Source organism: Onychomys torridus, chromosome 10, assembly GCF_903995425.1.
Source record: "Onychomys torridus chromosome 10, mOncTor1.1, whole genome shotgun sequence".
In the NCBI taxonomy this organism is placed as follows: Eukaryota; Metazoa; Chordata; class Mammalia; order Rodentia; family Cricetidae; genus Onychomys; species Onychomys torridus.
The window spans coordinates 18,744,949-18,763,676 of NC_050452.1; the positions used below are offsets into that span (position 1 = coordinate 18,744,949).

Genomic DNA, 18,728 nt, shown 5'->3' on the forward strand with positions numbered 1-18,728 from the left:
CTGGATGGGGAAGATGCCCGATATTCAGGGCTTCACTGGAATCCTGGCCTGGTGACTTCCGTGGAAATCGACAGCCTGCAGCCACATCCCCGCTAGGGGAAGTACTCCTGGCAGCCAGCCTTGCAAAGACGCACCTCAGTCCTGTGACCAGTGATGCCTGGCTTGACCTCACTCCTGACAGGGGTGGCACCAATGGCTCTTCTACCAGAGAAGTGAGTTCCAGCAAGGGTCAGGTGCTTCAGAGCCCCAAGAGTCCTGCGTCCCTCCACGGGAGGATGGGTTTTTGATCATTCTCCTCCACATTTGCATACTGCTAAGCCTTACTGAGAAAGTGGCTTCACAACCACCACAGGTGCAGGGGCCAGTGAGGGGAGTCACCTCTTGATCTGTGTACCAACTTCTGGGGTGCACATAACTGAAGGATTCAACAGAAGTTCTGTGCTTAGTAGGAGGCAGAGGGCAATTGCTGCAGGAGGCCCCATTTGCGATACCAACAGCAGACAGCCACTGGGAGTCAACTCTTGTGAGGCAAATTTACCCTTTACTGGATAGATAGCTATTGAGAAAAAAAAAAAAATACCTCCCATACTTCATTGTAGCTGTCAAGATACGAAGATCATATCAAGCCAGATCTCAAATCCCAAACCAAACTAAAACAAAACAAAACAAAACAAAACAAAACAAAACAAAACAAAACAAAACAAAACAAAAAATCCCTAATTTGTAGCACTGGCCAAATGTGTGTGGTGTAAAGACTTCCTACCACGGTAGAATACAAGCTGTTAGAATCTGGCAGCACGAATGAATCTATCTGAAATCGGCTGATTCTGTCTGGCTCCAGGCTAACCGGAGGAGCACACTTTCTGAATTTTTTCCAAGTTTCTCTTATCCTAAGACAATTCCCAAGAAAAGGTTAACATCACAAGCAGGTCTGTGATCCTTTGAGCGTGTCTGGTGGAGGCCGGAGCTGGGGACTCAACAGGCCTGGGAGGAGGAAGGCTTCCTGCACTCACCCCCCACCCCAGCAGGCATCTGCACCCTGCTCAACTGTTTCTCTGCAAACTTGAAGGGTGATGGGTAGGGCTTGGTGTCTCTACTTGAACCTTTCTACTTTTGCATAAAAGGAAGGGAAGCTTTTTTTTTTTTTCTCTTCTGGGTTATATTTACACTTCCCAAATCAGAAAAATGTCCTAACCAGAGAAGAGGACAGGTGGTAACTGGCAACCACAGCACAAAACCTGTTTTTTTTTTTTTTTTTTTCCATTTCTTTCTGAAACCCCATGCAGGAGGAAAGTTAACGGAATGTCAGTTGACTGCTCTACATAGAGAACCGCCAGTGCTTTCAACACACAGAGAACAAAGCAGAAAATAACACTGGGACCAAAACCCCGACACAGAAAGTAGCATGTGGGTTAGCTTCTCCAGAGCCCTTTAATCTTGGGACTCTTCTTTGTCTCCCTCGGTAAATTAGTGGAGCACAATGTGAATTTTGAATTTAAGTGGTCAGAGTAAGGCGAAGATAAGATTAATATTGGGTTTTAGTTACAGAATCAAACCACTTTGCACAGCTAGCCCGTGCCTTTGGAAACACGAGCAGGAAATAAAACCAGGAAGAAGGGCTGCTGTTCATCGTAGGATGAGAGACTCTGTTACCTCTTTTGGTTCAAATTTTCGGCAGTATACTTTTAATTTCTGTGTTGGGTTCTGGAACATTACCGACCACAACGAAAAGTCTTAACCAGCTGAGATGGCCTGTGTGAACTTGAAAGCTCTCTGTGTGGGGAAGATACTGAGGGAAGTGTGGATGACATTTAAGTCAGTTTCTCACCTGGAAGCTACATGGTGATATGTGGTTGTCACAGTGACCTGGGTGGGGTAGCACCATTGGCGATGTGGCAGGGACAGCCTCCCACAAAGGCTCTGCCCCTCTGCCCCAAATAGTAGCTATGCCACTGTGAATCAATAATGAAGATGGTGAGCATCAGATCCTCTCAACTTCAAACCTCCTGCCTGCCCTCTCCTCTCCTTTCTCCACCCTCAGTAAGGCAACAGCATCATTCCATCCACTCTGCTGGGACACTGCCCTACTCTAGGAAGAACAGGTGTTAAGGGTACCCTCAGGGGAAAATCTGGGCCAGCTCCACCCATAGGGATGAGGTGTGAGGCTAGAAAGAAAACAAAGGGTCCAGGAAGTTCTTTTGGGTCAGGCTTTCTGAAGAGAGACCCAAAGGGAGTGTGCAGGGCATCATGGGAACCACCCTTCTTGCCTCCCAGGACTCTGAGCTCAGTTTTCTCCAGTCCTTCCTACTTCCTGAAGTGAATTTAAATAGTCTCACCCTAAAGCGCCAGCCTGGAAATCCTCCCTTTCAGCCAGCAACTTCTCAGCTCCCTTCCCTCCCCCCCCCCCTTTCCAGCCTTCCCTGTGCCCCCACTCCTGCCCCCATCCTGCTGCTCATCTGCCTAGTTTCCTTGGCAGTCTGTCTGGTTTCTGTCTGCACCTGGTTGAGCTGCTTTTGGAAAATGCACAAGGGCTCCAGACTCTCCTTGAAGGGCACTTCCTGCGTACACTTCTCACCTTTGCTATATCTTCTCTGGGGCTTCCACGCCATATTTCTTCTGAGAAACTTCACCCGAACCACTGGGCATGTTCTCTGTTTCTCTCTCTCTTTTCTTTTCTATACAATTAAAGGCTCCTGTTCCTACAAGGTTTCCAATGTGTGCCCCAGGTTTCCCTCCGTTGTCCTACCTGGCAGACTTTACCCAAAGTTAGAACTCCTGCCTCTTCCATCCCCACATTCCAGCTAATTCCTTGGCTCAGAACCATCATTGGATTTTTATCTTAATCAACCTTGGATTCCCCACTTGGCTCAGCAGAGTCTCCATTGTCCCGGTCACCTCAGTTGGTCACTAGACACAAAGATCTATACCAGGTCAGCAGACAAACACCATCTCCATGGGCTTTCTTCTTCTTCTTCCCCACACTGTCTCCTGGCACAGGTTCAAACATCCTTCCAGGAGACCAGAAGCCTTCCAAAGACTATCATGAGAACAAACTCCAACACACAGATCAGCTGGGGCGATCACCTGGGCCAACATGCTGGGAGGGGCCCCTTGCTAGCTCCACTGCTCACACCCAGACCAAGATGTGGAGGTCCTCCAGGGCCTCTACTCTGTCACTTCTAAGCATCCTTTCCTCTTTCCTCAACTCTTCCTACAGTCAAAACAGGGCCGGCTCCCTCTCACAGCCCTGCTCAAACCAGCTGCTCCATGAACCTGAACCTCAGTCCAGTTAGGAAAAACTCTTCCTTGTACATATTCTCTAAGAAAACCACGTTCTTGTGAGTTTATCATTGCATCACTGTAATACAGGCGTCCCTCTCCAGCCTTTCTTTAAACTGTCAAGGTTTCCAAGGCAATGGCCAAGCCCATCTTGTACATTAAAGGAATAATTTTGGGATCTGATGGCTTTCCCTCATCCCTGAAGGGCCAGACAACCCAAACAAAGCTGGGAGGCGACCCAAACAACATCCACACAGATACTAAAATGAATGAAGCCGAGGTTGGGCGGGGCTATGCTTTGCACCTAAGTGGCTCTCTTTTGGATCAGATATTAAAGACATTTCAGGGCACTGTGGCCACCAGTCTACAAATACAAGGAAGTGAATGGGTATAGAGTGGCTTTTTGTATACAGGAAGAGACTAGCCCAAAGTATGAGGTCATGCTCTCCCCTGACCCTCCATTTGTCTCACATTTATCTATACTCTCTCTCTATCAGGGCCTGACAGAGCTGGCTTAGGCTTCTTGTGCTCAGGAGTTCAGACAGGAAATTAGTGAAGTTCTTTCAGGACCTTGAGTTGCCCTCTGTTGGGACCCAAGGTATGATTTCATGTCAGGCTTATGTCAAGGCTTCTGCCCAAGTCACTTACTCATAGGGTCTCAGGCACAGGGTCTCCCAATTGAGATTTTTGTCATTAGCACAACATGAAGACATTAACAACACCCTGAGTGTTGGCTGGGGTGAACTCCATGCCAGGGCGTAACTTGCAGGCCTTGCCTGGGTCAGGTGAACTCCTCATCCACTAGGTGCACAGATGGTAGTCACTGCAGACCTGAAGAGCTAGGATATACCAGAACCAGGGGCTCCACCTGCTTGAAAGCAGCTAGCTGAGGCCCAGCATCTCTAGGGAAATAGCAGTGGTAAGATCCACATGTTTGGGCTCAGTAGGTAAAGGTGCTTGCGGCCAAGCCTGACTTCAATCCCTGGGATCCACTTGGTGGAAGGAGAGAACTGACTCCTGCAAACTGTCTTCTGGCCTTCACACATGCTTCATTCCACATGCATATTGCAGCTCCACACACCCCAAAATAAGAGCAATATATATATTAAAAAAAGCAAGAGTCATACACTCATCTCACAACACACAGCACATATACACATCACCATACATGCCACAAATATCCACCCCACACCTATACTACAAACACTGTGTACAACATACATACTATATAAATTGCACAAGCCATACACATAAATACCACATACATACATCCCACACACAAGCCCCCTGTACACCACACACAAGTAATACATACCACACATATACATGCCACACACAAGCCATACACATGCCCTACACATAAATACTACACACAAGCCACAAACATACATATCACACATGCCACACACAAGCCACACATATACATACCACATATATAATTACCATATACATGCCACAAACATATACACCACATAAACACCAGACACACTATTCACACATTGCTACACATCTTACAAATACACGAGACTACACACATCTCAGATATACACTATATACACACCACACACATATTGTGTATATATACAATATCATATACATACCACACACACCACCCATATGCCACACACATATACACAGATATACATATATACCACACATAACATATATACATGCACCATATAATGTATGTATACATAGCATATACAAACACATATACACAACACACACATATATACATATTCCTCACATACCTCACACATACATACCACACACACCATAAATATTTATGTATCACCCACAAACACACATGCATAAAGAATCACATGTCCATATTTACATGTAACATACCTAAGTACAAATATATGCATATATATGCAAAATATATATGCAAATACCACACACAGAAGCACATTAACAAGCACACACATATCTAGCACACACAAACAAACACACAACCATCCATTATACATACACTAACATAATCTCCACCTAACAGAAGCAAACATGCCTGAATAGGTGTTGACAAACACATATCAGTTCGCATTTCCTCCAAGGGATACTCTTGAGTTCCTGCTGCTTGCTCTGCCCGTGTGCACCCAAGCCCAACTCAAGATGGCAGGTGTTATGCAGGGTCACTTCGAAGTTCGGGCATGACCCACTGTCAGGAAGATCACTGGGATTCCCACCGGCTGATAGACTAAGGGAGATGCAGAAGGCAAAAGGCTTCGTTGACAGGCTGCAATTCTCATCCCTCTGCTGGAGGCAAGGCTGCAGCCACCCACCACCCCCAGGGCCAAGCATGGAAAGAGGAAGAAGGTGGGAAGTAGTTTTATAATACCACTTAGTTTCTCGCTTTTGAGAAATTCATGAAAAAGGGACACTTCCCGGCGGGTTGGGATAAATCTTCGGGGGTGGGCATGCCAGTGGCTTTTACAAACACTCCATGGTAGAGATGGTAAGTCATTATGAACAGAATTTGACAGATCTGCCCCATTGAAACCACAGCCCAGATCATTCAGCTCTGAAAAGGAGGAGCAAGGACAGGAGAAAGAAACAACAAAGTGTTCAAAAAGCCAGCCTACATCCTCCAGTCATCCACAGAGAAGAGACACCAAGGCCAGCAGCAGCTGGAGACCCTGCCTGCTAGTACTCAGCCCCTGCACTTGCTGCAGCTGCTCAGATACTGCAAGATAATGCATCTTGGAAGCTGAAGTGGGGCTATCGCTTCAGAAGAGATGCATTTCACTGATAAAAACAACTTCCTTTAGCTGTTGATTAGATAACCGGGCTCACATCCGTACTTGAAGCCCGCTGCCCACTCTCCAGCCAGGCCTGAAAAACTCCCTCCAGCCCCTCTTCCCTCTCCTGGGCCTAAGAGAATCCTCCTAACTGCCACCCACCTGAGGACCACCCTTGCCTGCCTAACGCTCACTGCGGAGACAGGAGAAAGGCAAAGACCATAGCGACAGACAAGGTGAATAAACCTGGTGCTGTAGTATGTTTGAAATGCCACAGTGACACCCAGAGTTTGTATGCCAACCAAAGCCCAAGCTAAACGCCACCCCCCCCCATCGCAGAAGAGGACCCTGGCACCAGGACTATCAGTTACAAAATATGTGACACTATATTTTAAATGCCCTCATGTACGACAGTACCATCTATGCTGCCTACACGCAATGAAAACTTGAAATGATCGCCTATAGTTTCTGCTTCAGCCCTGCTGTCATGGCTGAATCAATGTCATGAACTGAGAAGAAACAAATAAACAAACAAACACAAAAACAAACAAAACCAGCCAAACAAAATAAAAACCAAGATCAAGACTTTGATACACTCCATTATTTCTCTCGTGCTTCCTAGAGGAACGGAAAAATGCAGATTTTATTTTGTACCTTTTTCCCCACTTCCATCCAAGCTCAGGAGAGCCAGAATTTGGTGCAGGCACTCAGTGAGAAGCTGTGCAGGATCAACCTTTCTCGGAGCTGGCAGGTGAATTATCGGGCTGAGATGTACTCAAAGGATGATGCACAGCCTAGAACAGACCTCTCAGAGTTTGCACCCATTTCCTTCTGTCTGGGTTCCCTTGTCCCAATGTCAGGGACCAAAGCATCCCCTGAAGCCTCGACTCAGGTTGATTTGGAAACACCCTGTTTCCAGCTCAGCCCTGGGCACGCCTATGCTTCTGCTGGCATGTTCCCTGGACTCTAGGCTAAGCTCCACACTGGCCCAGCCTTCTCATGGTGTGTGTCTGTGCTTTTAGCCTGGAATCCCCCTCCCGTCTGCTCGGGCTTCCCTGTGGTTGCATTCAACATGGAGTGGCACTCTGGATCCTCACTGTTTGGCCACAGTCCTCAGCTCGCCAGGTAGGAAGGGTGGCACAACTCTGGTCCCTTCTAGGTCACAAGGGGCAAGAGCAAACCCAAACCAGGAGAAAACTCACCAGAAAGAAGGAAGAAGTATTCCCGAGCAAAGGAAGGAAGTATAGACAGTTACTTTTCTTTTACAAGTCGTCCATCTCTTTCTAGACATCAGCTTGGACACCGTCCCACAGGAAGACCTCTCAAGGCCCCTCAGTTCTGTGCCCGTTCACGCTCTGCACTCCCTCCAGCCAACAACTGAGACTCAGTAAACTCAGGGTTGCCTGAAGAGGTCAATGAGAGCTTCCTCAGCTTCAAATGGTTTCAGACACAACCACTTCAGAGGGCTGAGAGTTCTCTCATTTTTAAAGAGACCACTTCAGAAAGAACAAGCCACAGTGTCATTAAGTAGACCATTCTGATGACTAAATTGCTGCTTGCCAGAAAGTTCTCCTTTGGGTCTGACTTAAATTCTTCAAGCTGCACTTCAAACCCTTTGTTTCTTCTTATTTAGACTTTGAATAAAATGGAGGCCCAATACTGGTGCTTGTCTTGCATCTGGCTGTCATTGTCCCAGTATGTATACACAGATCTAGTGTGTTCTTACAGCACTATTAGAAAAAGCAGCAGTGTGTGAAATCCTAACTTTCAAGTCCTGGGAATGACCACTAACCAGCTGAGGGTTGGTTTCTAGCATTTCCTACTGCTGATTTTCTTACTTGGCCTGTTCTTGTCTCATCTGGAATGGCTCACAGCTGTCAACAGCAGGCCTGTCTCTCTCCCATTGAGTGACCCACCCTCCTCCACCCTCACTGCTAGTCAGCTCTGACTGTGCCTCCTTGGACTGTCCACTCAGATGGCTCACACCTGGATTTGAAGTCAGTCTTTCCTTTGACACTGTCCTATTCTAACACATTTCTCCTTTTTCTGGCTGTTTTCAATTTGTTTATTTTATGGATTTGTTACCCCCAACCTCCCCAGACAAAGTGTCTCTGTGTACCCTGGCTGTCCTGGAACTCACTTTGTTGACCAGGTTGGCCTCGAACTCAGAGATTCACCCGCTTCTGCCTCTCGAGAGCTGGGATTAAAGGTGTGCACCTCCACGGCTTGACTTATGGATTTGTCTTTAATTAATAAATTTGTTGTCTTTTCCTGATGCCCTGTTGCCTGCCCCTCTCTTACTACTGAAGCGACCCTGGGCCCCTTTCTCCAGGACTGTAAATCTTGGGATGCACAGCATGAACTTTCCCTACCTTTTCCTTTTTGCCTGCCATTAATGTCTTCTGCTGTTTTCATCTGTCCCACAAAGCCGTTCTGGGGCATGTGGTAGCTGCTCTTGCTCACATGAGGAAAGCAAAGCTTGAGGAAGATGAGAAGCTCTGTTCTGAGGGTCACAACCAGGGACCAGGAGTCTTGGATGTATCCTTCTGAGACTTGTCCTCCTGCTTGACCACATCCCTCTTACTGACTGCCTGTCTCCATGGTGACTCTTGCCTCCTCCTGCCGCCCTTTGCTCCCGCCCCAGACTCTTCTGGCTTCTGGTCCCCTATCTTTTTTGACTCTTTAGTTCTGGGCCATGTCATGATGCAATGTGGTGAGATACGGCTTCAACTTTATTTCTTTTAATCTGTGAATTTCCTCTCCATGTCATCTCCACACTATTCTATTTAATGTTATATTCTGCAAGTTATGAAACTCACAGCCTGTAGCTTACAAGTGGAACGGGATGCTTTCCTTCAAGGGTCGCAAAGGACAAGGTGGCCATCATGGGATGTGGCTGGGGGCATTTCTAGGGCAGATCCTCTCATCCCTTTCCCACATCCTATCTGTCCTCTGGGCTTTTGCTCTCTGCTTTCCCGATAAGTAACTCTTTGGCCTCTAGTTGCCCACAAGAACTCTTGCTCCCTTTGTTTGTGGGGCCCATTTCAGAGAGCCCCTCCACCCCCATTCAGGGCCAAGTCAATTGCTATTGCCAAACCAGGCAATAAGATTTACCAGGGCCTTATATTTTCCCAAGTTTGAAATTCCTATTTTCTAAACTCCACCCTGAAAGGAAAGTGAACTGAAAATTGTACACGGTGATAGTCAGGGAGAGGAAGCCCTGGAAACAACAAGTCTAAAGGAATTCCCACACTGAGAGCACCTGGTATTGAGCACTGTACTCAGGATGCAAGGGGCTCAGCCTGTGATGGCACCAGCCAGCAGTGACAGCCAAGGCTGATCCCCACTCACACTCCATGGTCAAAGGGACATGGTGCCGACAGCATTTTCTTGGCACCCGTGACCTACTCATTTATAACAAGTGGAGAACACATGTCTTCCCTACTCTCCAGGAACCAGCCTTGTTTTCAATTCCCTAAAACATGCCTACAGCATGATGATTCTGCAGGGGTTCCACAGCAGCTGTGGGATTTCAGGACAAGCCCACCTCTTTCTCCATGAGAACCAAGTCAGCAGCCTGACTCTCTAGTAGGGGCTCTCCCTGTGCAGCATGGTCCAAGGACAATTTCTTCTGTTTCCCTTCTTGCTTTGTGATGAGACCCACAGGCAAGTTGTGAGCATCTGTTTATGCCTGGGTTACCTTGGAAAACAAACCCCTATCACCTAGGGTGCATCTGGGACTAAACAAAGGAGATCTATATGCTCCAACACTGGCTGAGTCTCTTGATGACCTTTAAATTTATGTAAATGTGTTTCAAAAGGTACCCATGCTAGCAGTTCAGCACATAGTAACACCAAGACCACTTGCAGCAAGCAGAAAACCACCTTAAAAACACACACATTAAAAACACATTAATTAAAACAGATTGCTCAAGTCAGGAAACCCTGAAATACGTAAGTGACTGACCTCAGAGGACAAGAGGGAGTGATCACACCTACCTTACCCTACACAGCAGCCATTTCCTAACTGCGTGTATCTCGCAGCCTGAAGGACACCATGTTGACCCACTTACCCATGCTTCGCTCACTCTTGGAGTTCTGCTGTGTTCCAGAGGTGGTAGAGAGGTCTTCAGGGACAGGCATGGGTTCATCCCCTTCATCTGGAGTGTCACTGACTGGGGGGCTCTCCTTCCCTGCAGACACAAATCAGAGCTTGAGTTTCCAGCAGGCATTGTCAGCTACCAGGAGAACCTGGTAGAGAAACTCAGCGCCTGGGCTTCGCCCTGATGCCAAGAGAGGGCAGCATGAAGGGGGGACATTACTGCTTCCCTGTTAGGACCAACATGGACTTCTCTTTCTAGGAATGAATATCACTGCCAAGCAATAAACAAACACCAGGGAACAAAGATTTACAAAAGGAAAATAACACCTGTAATCTTATCTATTCCTGGTACTAAATTACTGCCTAAGCACTGATACAGTGGAGAGAATGTGTGGTGGTTAGTTTTCAAAGGAAAGCAGCTTTTTGATAGTCTCAATACATTCTGGTGCTGCAGACCTATTTCTACAATTTTATTTATAATGGGCACATGAGGGATTCCATTATTTTGCAGATTTTAACTCTATATATTTTTACTTTTATTCTTTTAAACAATATCAAGCTGAACATCCTACCAGTCAATTTTTGAGCATATCCTTAAAGACAACATTACATTCCCTTTGGAAGTGTTACTGCTGGCACCTGCATATCTATGGCTTTTCACATGCTTTGACAAACTCACAGTGCACACAAAGACAAAAGTTGGTTACTCTGCATGAAGTAAGGCCTTCCTTCCTTCCTTCCTTCCTTCCTTCCTTCCTTCCTTCTTCCTTCCTTCCTTCCCTTTTTGTTATTATTTGACAATCCCATACATGTATATACAGCATTTGGTCATTTTCACTCCCTGTTACCCTCTCATCCCCCTCTTAATCCCACCAAATACCCCACAGTCTTTGGCTGGATTAAAATGAAGTTTGTCTAGCCCTTTTAGGTATGGGGAAGCTGAGATCAACACTACGAAGCTGTCATTGGTAGAAGATTCTTTTTTTTTCCTCTTCACCTTTCTGGGGCTGATTTAAAGGGGTTAATAGACACAAACCACATAGGAGACATAGCTGGTGAAACTTGAAGCCTATGCTAACTGACCCACTGTAGCTACTTACAAAGACAGTCTTGCTTAGGAACCTGAAGGTAGGCTACCAGAGCACCAATACCCCAGATGTGTGCCTTCTGACTTGGCAACTTGGCCCAACAGGCAAAATGACCTCCCCACAGACACTAACCCAGACTTTTGGGAGCACATGCAAACAACATGTCAACCAGTAAAATCTTCTGAGGCCATGACCAGACATGGTATGAAGATTGGATCAACTCACAAGAATTGCACCAACCTTTTAGCAGATGGGCAAGATCAGTAAAGCAGTCTCAGTCCATGAGACAAGCATTACTGGAATCTTTAAAATAGAATCTGTACAGGCACCAAGGGCATGCTTTGGGGCTATGTTACAATCTCAAAGAAAGAGACATCACAATGTAATATCCCAGGTTAGCTGTGATTAGACCAATTGGCATATTTTCAGGAAAAGCATTATTGGGTATATTTGGATAGCTGATACAAGATAAATAGTTAAAGATGGGGTAAGATTATAATAATTTCCCAAAGAAAAGCAGAAGGCCCAAGAGACTGATTGAAAGTGTTCATGCTATGCTAGAGTCTGGGTGCATTAGTCAGCACTGTCTCCATCACCCTAAATAGAAGACCTTTAAAGTAACAGTGGCTGGATGTGTGGCACTGATTCTCTTCTCTGCAATAAGTGAGGAAAAACTCCAACTAGGAGGATGCAGAAAGCATATGAACAATTTGACAACTCTTACTTCCATACAGAATCATGGCCCAGAATAAAGGTTTTCGAAGTTTGAGGACTTTAGGGAGGTATTCAAAGATAAGAACCACACAAGATTCTCATTAAACAGATCTTTCTAATGTAGAGACGTTGCTGTGGAGAGAGTGGGAGGGTGGGTGAACAAAGGCCTATACCATTTGCCTTCTGAAAGGCCAATGAAGAACCTCCAACGAGGAAAGGGAAGAGGGAAATGATGTAATTACATTATAACCTCACAAAAGAAAAGAAGTAATCACAAAAAGAACCTCCATCAGATTGATAGAGGGGCCCCTGGCATCAAAGCCACAGCTTAAGAAGCTGATGCATGCATTGGCACACACAGAAACATGGAGCATTGGGTCCCTGTGACCAACCAGCTGTTATTAATACTGAGTGGGAGAAGGAAAACGAGAATTGCTTTGACTTATTTTGTTATGATAATCTTTCCAATGATAACTTTGGTGTCATTCATGATGCTTTTGGGCCTATGGAGATGCCACACCAGAGTTGGGGGGAGGGTGTGTGTGATAAAGATCAGGTATTAGCCAATAAAAGCATGCCACACTTTTAGCCCAATTCATGCTGAACTGTATGAAAAAAAACAAAAACCACCCACCCCTTTTAGTTACCCATTTTTAAAAGTGTGGCTGATCCATCTTTGAATGAACAGTATCAACTACATCTTAAGGTTGATGTTCACCGTAACAGCTGTGCTTCTTAAGAATCACAACTGGCTCAAATTATTACACTAAAAGGCCAGCTCCACAGTATTCCCTATCTCATATCTCAGTACTTTTTCTTTCCTATATGGAGGACAGGAGTAATGAACACAGTAGGGATCATGATTCTAAAATACTGTGGCTCAGACTGATCAATAGGAACTCTCAGAGCAGAAGAAACCACACAGGGAGATGAAGAATTACAGATCAGTCCCCATGTTTTTGGCGCATGGCATACACAACCAGCCCAGAAGGAACAAGACCAGATGTACTCACATGGCAGCCAAGAGCATGGTATTAATTCAACCCTGCCTCACCTCGGCTCACTGACGGTTTTTAAGAGCTCCTCTGATTTGCCTAAAAGCCCCCCAGTGTGAGTTATGTTGCAGAAACATTCATCGCTCTGGGGGCTCTGTGCCCAAGGACCTTTGCATTCTTTTTCTGATAGAAGGTCCTCCTGAGGAAAATTTACCATTTCATGAAAACCTTCCTGACAGGCAAAATCATTGTGTATGTTACCTTTTGCCCCACTAATCATTTGAATCATTTCTTTAGAAAAGGAAGTGCTGGGGAAAGCCAACACGGCCCCATTATGAATACAATGACAGGGCTGGGTTACAGGTCTGGATAAAGCAACTGAAGGAAGAGCTGATGGAAAGGAGAGATGGCCACCACTTTAGAACTCTCTCCTCAGGCACAGTGGGAGGTTAAAATTCGTGATTTGGGTATAGTGCAGAGGGTCGTGGTGAAAATAAAATTAATAATGAGTGTGAACGCTAACCTGTTTAGCTCATGGTGTCATTGAGTAACTCATGGTACACTACAGAAGTATAGGATACGGCTTGTATCTTTACCCTGCTGCACAAGCAATGGGGTGGAGAAAGTAAGACAGCAAATATTTAATAAGTCATACAGCACCACTCTAAAGAGGCAAATACAATTTCACTTACTTAGAAAACAAAACTTCTGGCTAAATTATAAATACATCAGTTTGTACCTAATTTGCCTGTTGCCTATGCATCAAGCATGTCTCTGAGAAGTTTCTGTGGTCAAATTAAAGAAACTGTGCCCTTAATCTGAAACAAAAAGTAAATGATTTCTCAAGTAGATTATAATTTACCCAGCTACCCAGCAAAGCTCTGGGAATCTCTCCCAAAGGCACGTGTCTTTAATATACTAAGGAACGCAAGGGAACATAATACCTGGGGTAAATAGATGTTCCCACTACAGAACCACCACTCTATGGAAGAGTAAGATGTTTGGAGCCTAGGGCTGAAGTAGGCTCATACTGTCTGGCTCTTAAGGAACTTCTTGCCAATTTCTTATCAGCTGAGTTTCAGCTTCCTACAATTTGGAGGTAACTACATCCTCCTTCAGGGGTTTTTATAAGGTGAAAATGAGAAAAATGCTTAGGATAGTATTGGGCAATTCAAAGTGCCCAATCAAGGTGATTTACTATGATTAACTAGGGAGGATACTTCCATTGTTATCTAATATATATGAGGCTCCTTTTCCTACACAGATTATGCATGTCTTCAGGGTGTACTCCTTGTGTGCACGTTCCAACAAACACATTACAAACAGCATTAAGAAAATATCAAATGCATAGTTCAGGTGATGGGGAGCCAGAGGAGCCTCAGAGATTCACTGGCCAGACTCCCTGCTGCTATAGGAAACACACCTTGGTTTAGGAAGCAAGAACATTGGCTTGGGTCCCCCAGCTGCAGTCAGAAATAAGTGTGGAGATGGCCTTTCAACTCCTTCAATCTTCTTCCCATAAATTGTCTCTTTCTTTAGAAGGCAAACGAAAACCTAATCCATATGCTTGAGTAATTTCAAAAGACTGATGAAGAAGAGACAGGAAAAATAGCTTCATTCAAAAAGTTAGTGAGGAGTGCCCGGATGGAAAAGGCAGCTTTCTTTAGATCCACACGAGCTCAACTCAAAGTCTGAGGACTCTAGGACAGGAGAAATTGATGCCCCAATTTATAAACATGCTGAAGACATCGAGGGGTTCTTGGTGATTATTTTGTAACTTTATTGCATGGTCCCTGAGTGAGAACTCTGTAGATGACATTGTGATGGGGCTGGACACACCTGCAAGTGACAGCCTATTCCTTTCAGCGAGCTTTTCCCCAGTTAGTGGATTCAAGTCAGTGAGCATGATCTGTAATGCCTGTCAACCTCTAGGATTGTTCCCAGCCCATAGGTGGCATCAGCTGGAGCAGATTCTATGTTTAGGATAAATGCCAGGGAAGAAGAATCCAAACGGCTTGGAAAGAGAGGATAGCAGGGACTCTTTTTAAAGTATTGCACATGTTTGGGGGAATCCTATGAAACTGCTCATCTTTGAAGATCTTATGAAAAAGAGAATGACTCACTAATACATCCTTCAATTTCTTATGAAGAAAGTTGACCCCTAGGTTGAGGATATAGCTCAGTGATAGAGTGCCTGCCTAGCACAAGCAACATCCTGGCTTCCATCCAGGATTGCATACAGGGCTGCTAGAAAAAAAAAAAGAAAACAAGTCAACACCTGATCAACTAAATGTGCATCTTTTTGTTTGTTTGTTATTTCGAGACAGGGTTTCTCTGTGTAGCTTTGGAGCCTGTCCTGGAACTCACTCTGTAGACCAGACTGTCCTAGAACTCACAGAGATCTGCCTGCCCCTGCCTCCCAAGTGCTGGGATTAAAGGCATGCACCACCACCACCACCTGGCTAAATGTGCATCTTATTGCATAACTTTCCATTTTCTTCCACGTCTTAGCAGACAAAGGAGTAATATTGGTTTGAATTGGGAAAGTATCAGATTTAAAGAAGCATAAAAGGAGTGTTTCATCCCTTCCTAAACATGACATACTCTATGGATGCTCTAACCATTGTTTGGAATGCTCGAGGTTGACCAGAACTCAGCAGCTCCATCAGGGTTGGAGAGAGAGTCATTCCTTTGCTATCGGCATACAGAGAAAATTTCAGACCAAATCTTTTCAAACACAAAGGAGAGCGAAGGAGTTTTCTTTTTTTTTCAAGCTATTTGTTAACCCTGTCCCAGCTGCCCTCTGTTTAGGGCAGCCCACAATAAACTAAGTATTCAGCATAATGTTAAGGGCAAGAAAAGGAAGTTCAAGAAAATGAGGCATTTATAAGCCTTGGGATCAAAAGGGAAAAGTGAGAATACTGACTATTCCTCCTAGTTAATACTTTAGAAGTGGTTTTCAAGGCTAAGGTATATTTGTGTCTTTATTGTTTTTAATTTCTTATTGATACCCAATAATTGATCATGTTTATGTGGTACAGTGTGATGTTTGAGATTTCAGTCATGAATGCAGTGCATAACACTCAAATCTCCTAGTGTGGATGGCACACCCACCAGCCCAGACTCTCCACTAGAGTGAGCAAATTCAGAATCCTGTCAATGGCAGTCATCATACTGTGCAAAAGTATCTCGAGTTTATTCCTCCTAGCTAACCATGGCTTTGTGTCCAGTGATCAACCTCTCTCTTCCTATACCCCACTACCCTCCAGCCTCTGGCAGAGATCATTCTCTCAACTTCTTTTCTTTGAGAGAGATGTTCAAATATTATACAATCTGTCCGCAATTCACTTAACATAATACACTACTTACTCACTGTACAGTGTTGAACAAACAATGGAATATCTTTTATGGGATGAAACATGGAAAAGATCATACAAATAAGTATAAAAATGTAATTCCAACATAGGCTGAAGACTTACATAAAGGTAGCAGCCTTAGGTGAGGGGATCTGTTTCATTTGTGGTGTATTCTTTTTTTTATTTACAAACACGCTGTGGCCATGTTACCTCAATAAAGTGTGATATTTTCTGTGAAACACTGAAAATATTGTGATGTTTTCTGTCTGAAAGGTTTTTTTCCCCTCTTCACTTTGTTTTTTTGCTCACCTTTTAGGAATCAGATCAAGTTCTTAACTTATCAACTTATTTTTTTTATTACACTGCTCTGTGTGCATATACATGAGCACAGACATGCACATGTGTGCAAGACATGGATTTTTAGTGCCTGGACTATTTCACTTAACTTGGTGCTCTTCTGGTCTATCCATGGTGTTCTAAATGACAGGATTCCAACTTTTATAACTAAATAGTATTCCATCATACACACATACCAACTTTATCTATTTATCCACTGATGGACAGTGGGTTGATTTAATCTCTAGCCCCCCCCCCCATTTGACAATAGGACATCAGAATGAAGGTACCATGTGGACCAAAAGGTCTCCCTCCCACCAAGTGTGTTTTGTAAAATATAAATTCAGAGGTCATCTGAGGTCAAAGAAACCAAGAAAAGCAGAAGAAAAGAACCAATGAATGGGGCTCTTCTTGCCCTTGGAGTTTCTTAACATCCCTGTTTTTGTGACATCCAAAGCAATCCAGCAGTAAGGGGTGAGTCCAGTAGGTGAGGTCCCCCATCAGTACAACCCACCATCCTCCTTTGATTATGTTTAGCACAGGGGATACGTAGGGACGCTAAATACAAAGCTGTTACAAGCTAAACAACTCCCCGAACCTCATTTAACTATTTTGCTTAAGAGGCATAAAAGAAAATAAAGTGAAACAACTCAGAAAAGCACAAGATAAAAGCAATGTCTTCTCCCCCTCAACACACTAATCTTTCTTTTAACATGCAGCTTCTGGGGGAAGTCCAGGTTAATATACACACTCCAGAATCACTGAAACTGTTCATGCAAGCATGCAGAATGTATGTGTGCACATGTGTGTGTAATTTGTTTTCTTTTTCCACATGGGATCATACTTTGCATCTTCTCCATTTTCATATGCATTTCAGATTTCTTTACATACCTGAATATTCATATTCTCTTTGATTTGAAGAACTAAGGGTACAGGCTTATGCACATACTATAGATTTGAAGTATTAACAACAATGCCACAGTGAGCATGCGCTTAAATGTTATGTGCACTCGGTAAGGGGTGGAACTCAGGACATGCAGGTTCTCTAGTGAGCAGCATAGCACCCCACACTCAGGGCAGATCCCCTAGGAGCATCTGCTTGGATCAAAATGCACATGTACAAATAAGCATCCCTTCAAAAGAAGGGGGGCAGCTCAGCCAAGGCACAGATGGCAGACTGACCAGTGACACATGGAGGCCAGGCGTCTGGGACCAGGGAATTGCCTGGAGGCTCTGAAACAGAAATACTGAATAAACCTCCAAGTCCAGGAAGCCTGCTTCCAGGTACTGTCCCGATACAGGGCCAGACAGGAATGAACCTCATATACCTCATCATACAGGAACAGGGCAGGATCTGCGGGACAGCCCATCCTCAGTGCCACCCCACGGGACAGCCTGGGACCTGACTTGACTTTCTCTTAGCCATAGCATTCCATTTTCTAGGTCTCGTAAGGTGAGAAGACTAGGCAGCCACGTTTTTGCCTTCTTCACTGGGCAAGTGCTCAGACTCTGAACTGGGCCCTGCTTTCTTTTCACGCCACAGCCTCCTCCTCTCTCTCTCCCATCTTCTGTCTTCTACATGCCACCTTTGGCACGCGCTTTAGCTGTTTGGTAGGTGAATCCATCATAATTTTCTCGGGAAGTACAGTATTTATCTATCCTTTTCGAGTTGCTGTCAGAGTTAGCACTATACCTAATTTCGTTTGGGAGGCTTTTATGTTCAGGCTCTCAAACTGGGATGCTTTGGAAGTTGAAGTAAACACTGACACACATGCCATCTGGGTTTTTTTTCCCTTTTATGGCAGCCTTGCTAGCTCCCCTTGCCAGCACAACCAGCACAACTTCTGGACACATATCTATCACCCAAGGTCTCACCTGAAACTTGGGACATGTCTTGACCCTCGTCAGCATCCATTGTGTTCAGATTATCTGAGAAAGAGAAGAGAGAAATGGATTTAGCTTAAAGGAAAATTAGAGAGAGAGAGAGAGAGAGAGAGAGAGAGAGAGAGAGAGAGAACGAACACTTATGCTATTTAACAACAACACTATGTAGCAAGAATAATGCATTTTCCTCTTCACATACTTGCTGGAGTATCAGACTAGCACAGACCTTGATCCTT

The 18,728-nt window shown here is 44.7% G+C and overlaps 1 protein-coding gene across 10 annotated transcripts in view; it reads right to left on the bottom strand.

Moving 5' to 3' along the window:
- Positions 1–18,728, bottom strand: part of Ikzf1 (IKAROS family zinc finger 1) — a 94,238-nt gene that overhangs the window by 60,457 nt on the left and 15,053 nt on the right. For all 10 annotated transcript variants that reach the window (XM_036201227.1, XM_036201225.1, XM_036201229.1 and 7 more), the window contains exons 2-3: positions 18,484–18,537; positions 10,091–10,210 (exon numbers count right to left, since the gene is read on the bottom strand). In XM_036201227.1, the coding sequence (XP_036057120.1) occupies positions 10,091–10,210; positions 18,484–18,523 (160 nt within the window). In that variant the 5' untranslated portion in view covers positions 18,524–18,537. The remainder of the gene's footprint in view (positions 1–10,090; positions 10,211–18,483; positions 18,538–18,728) is intronic.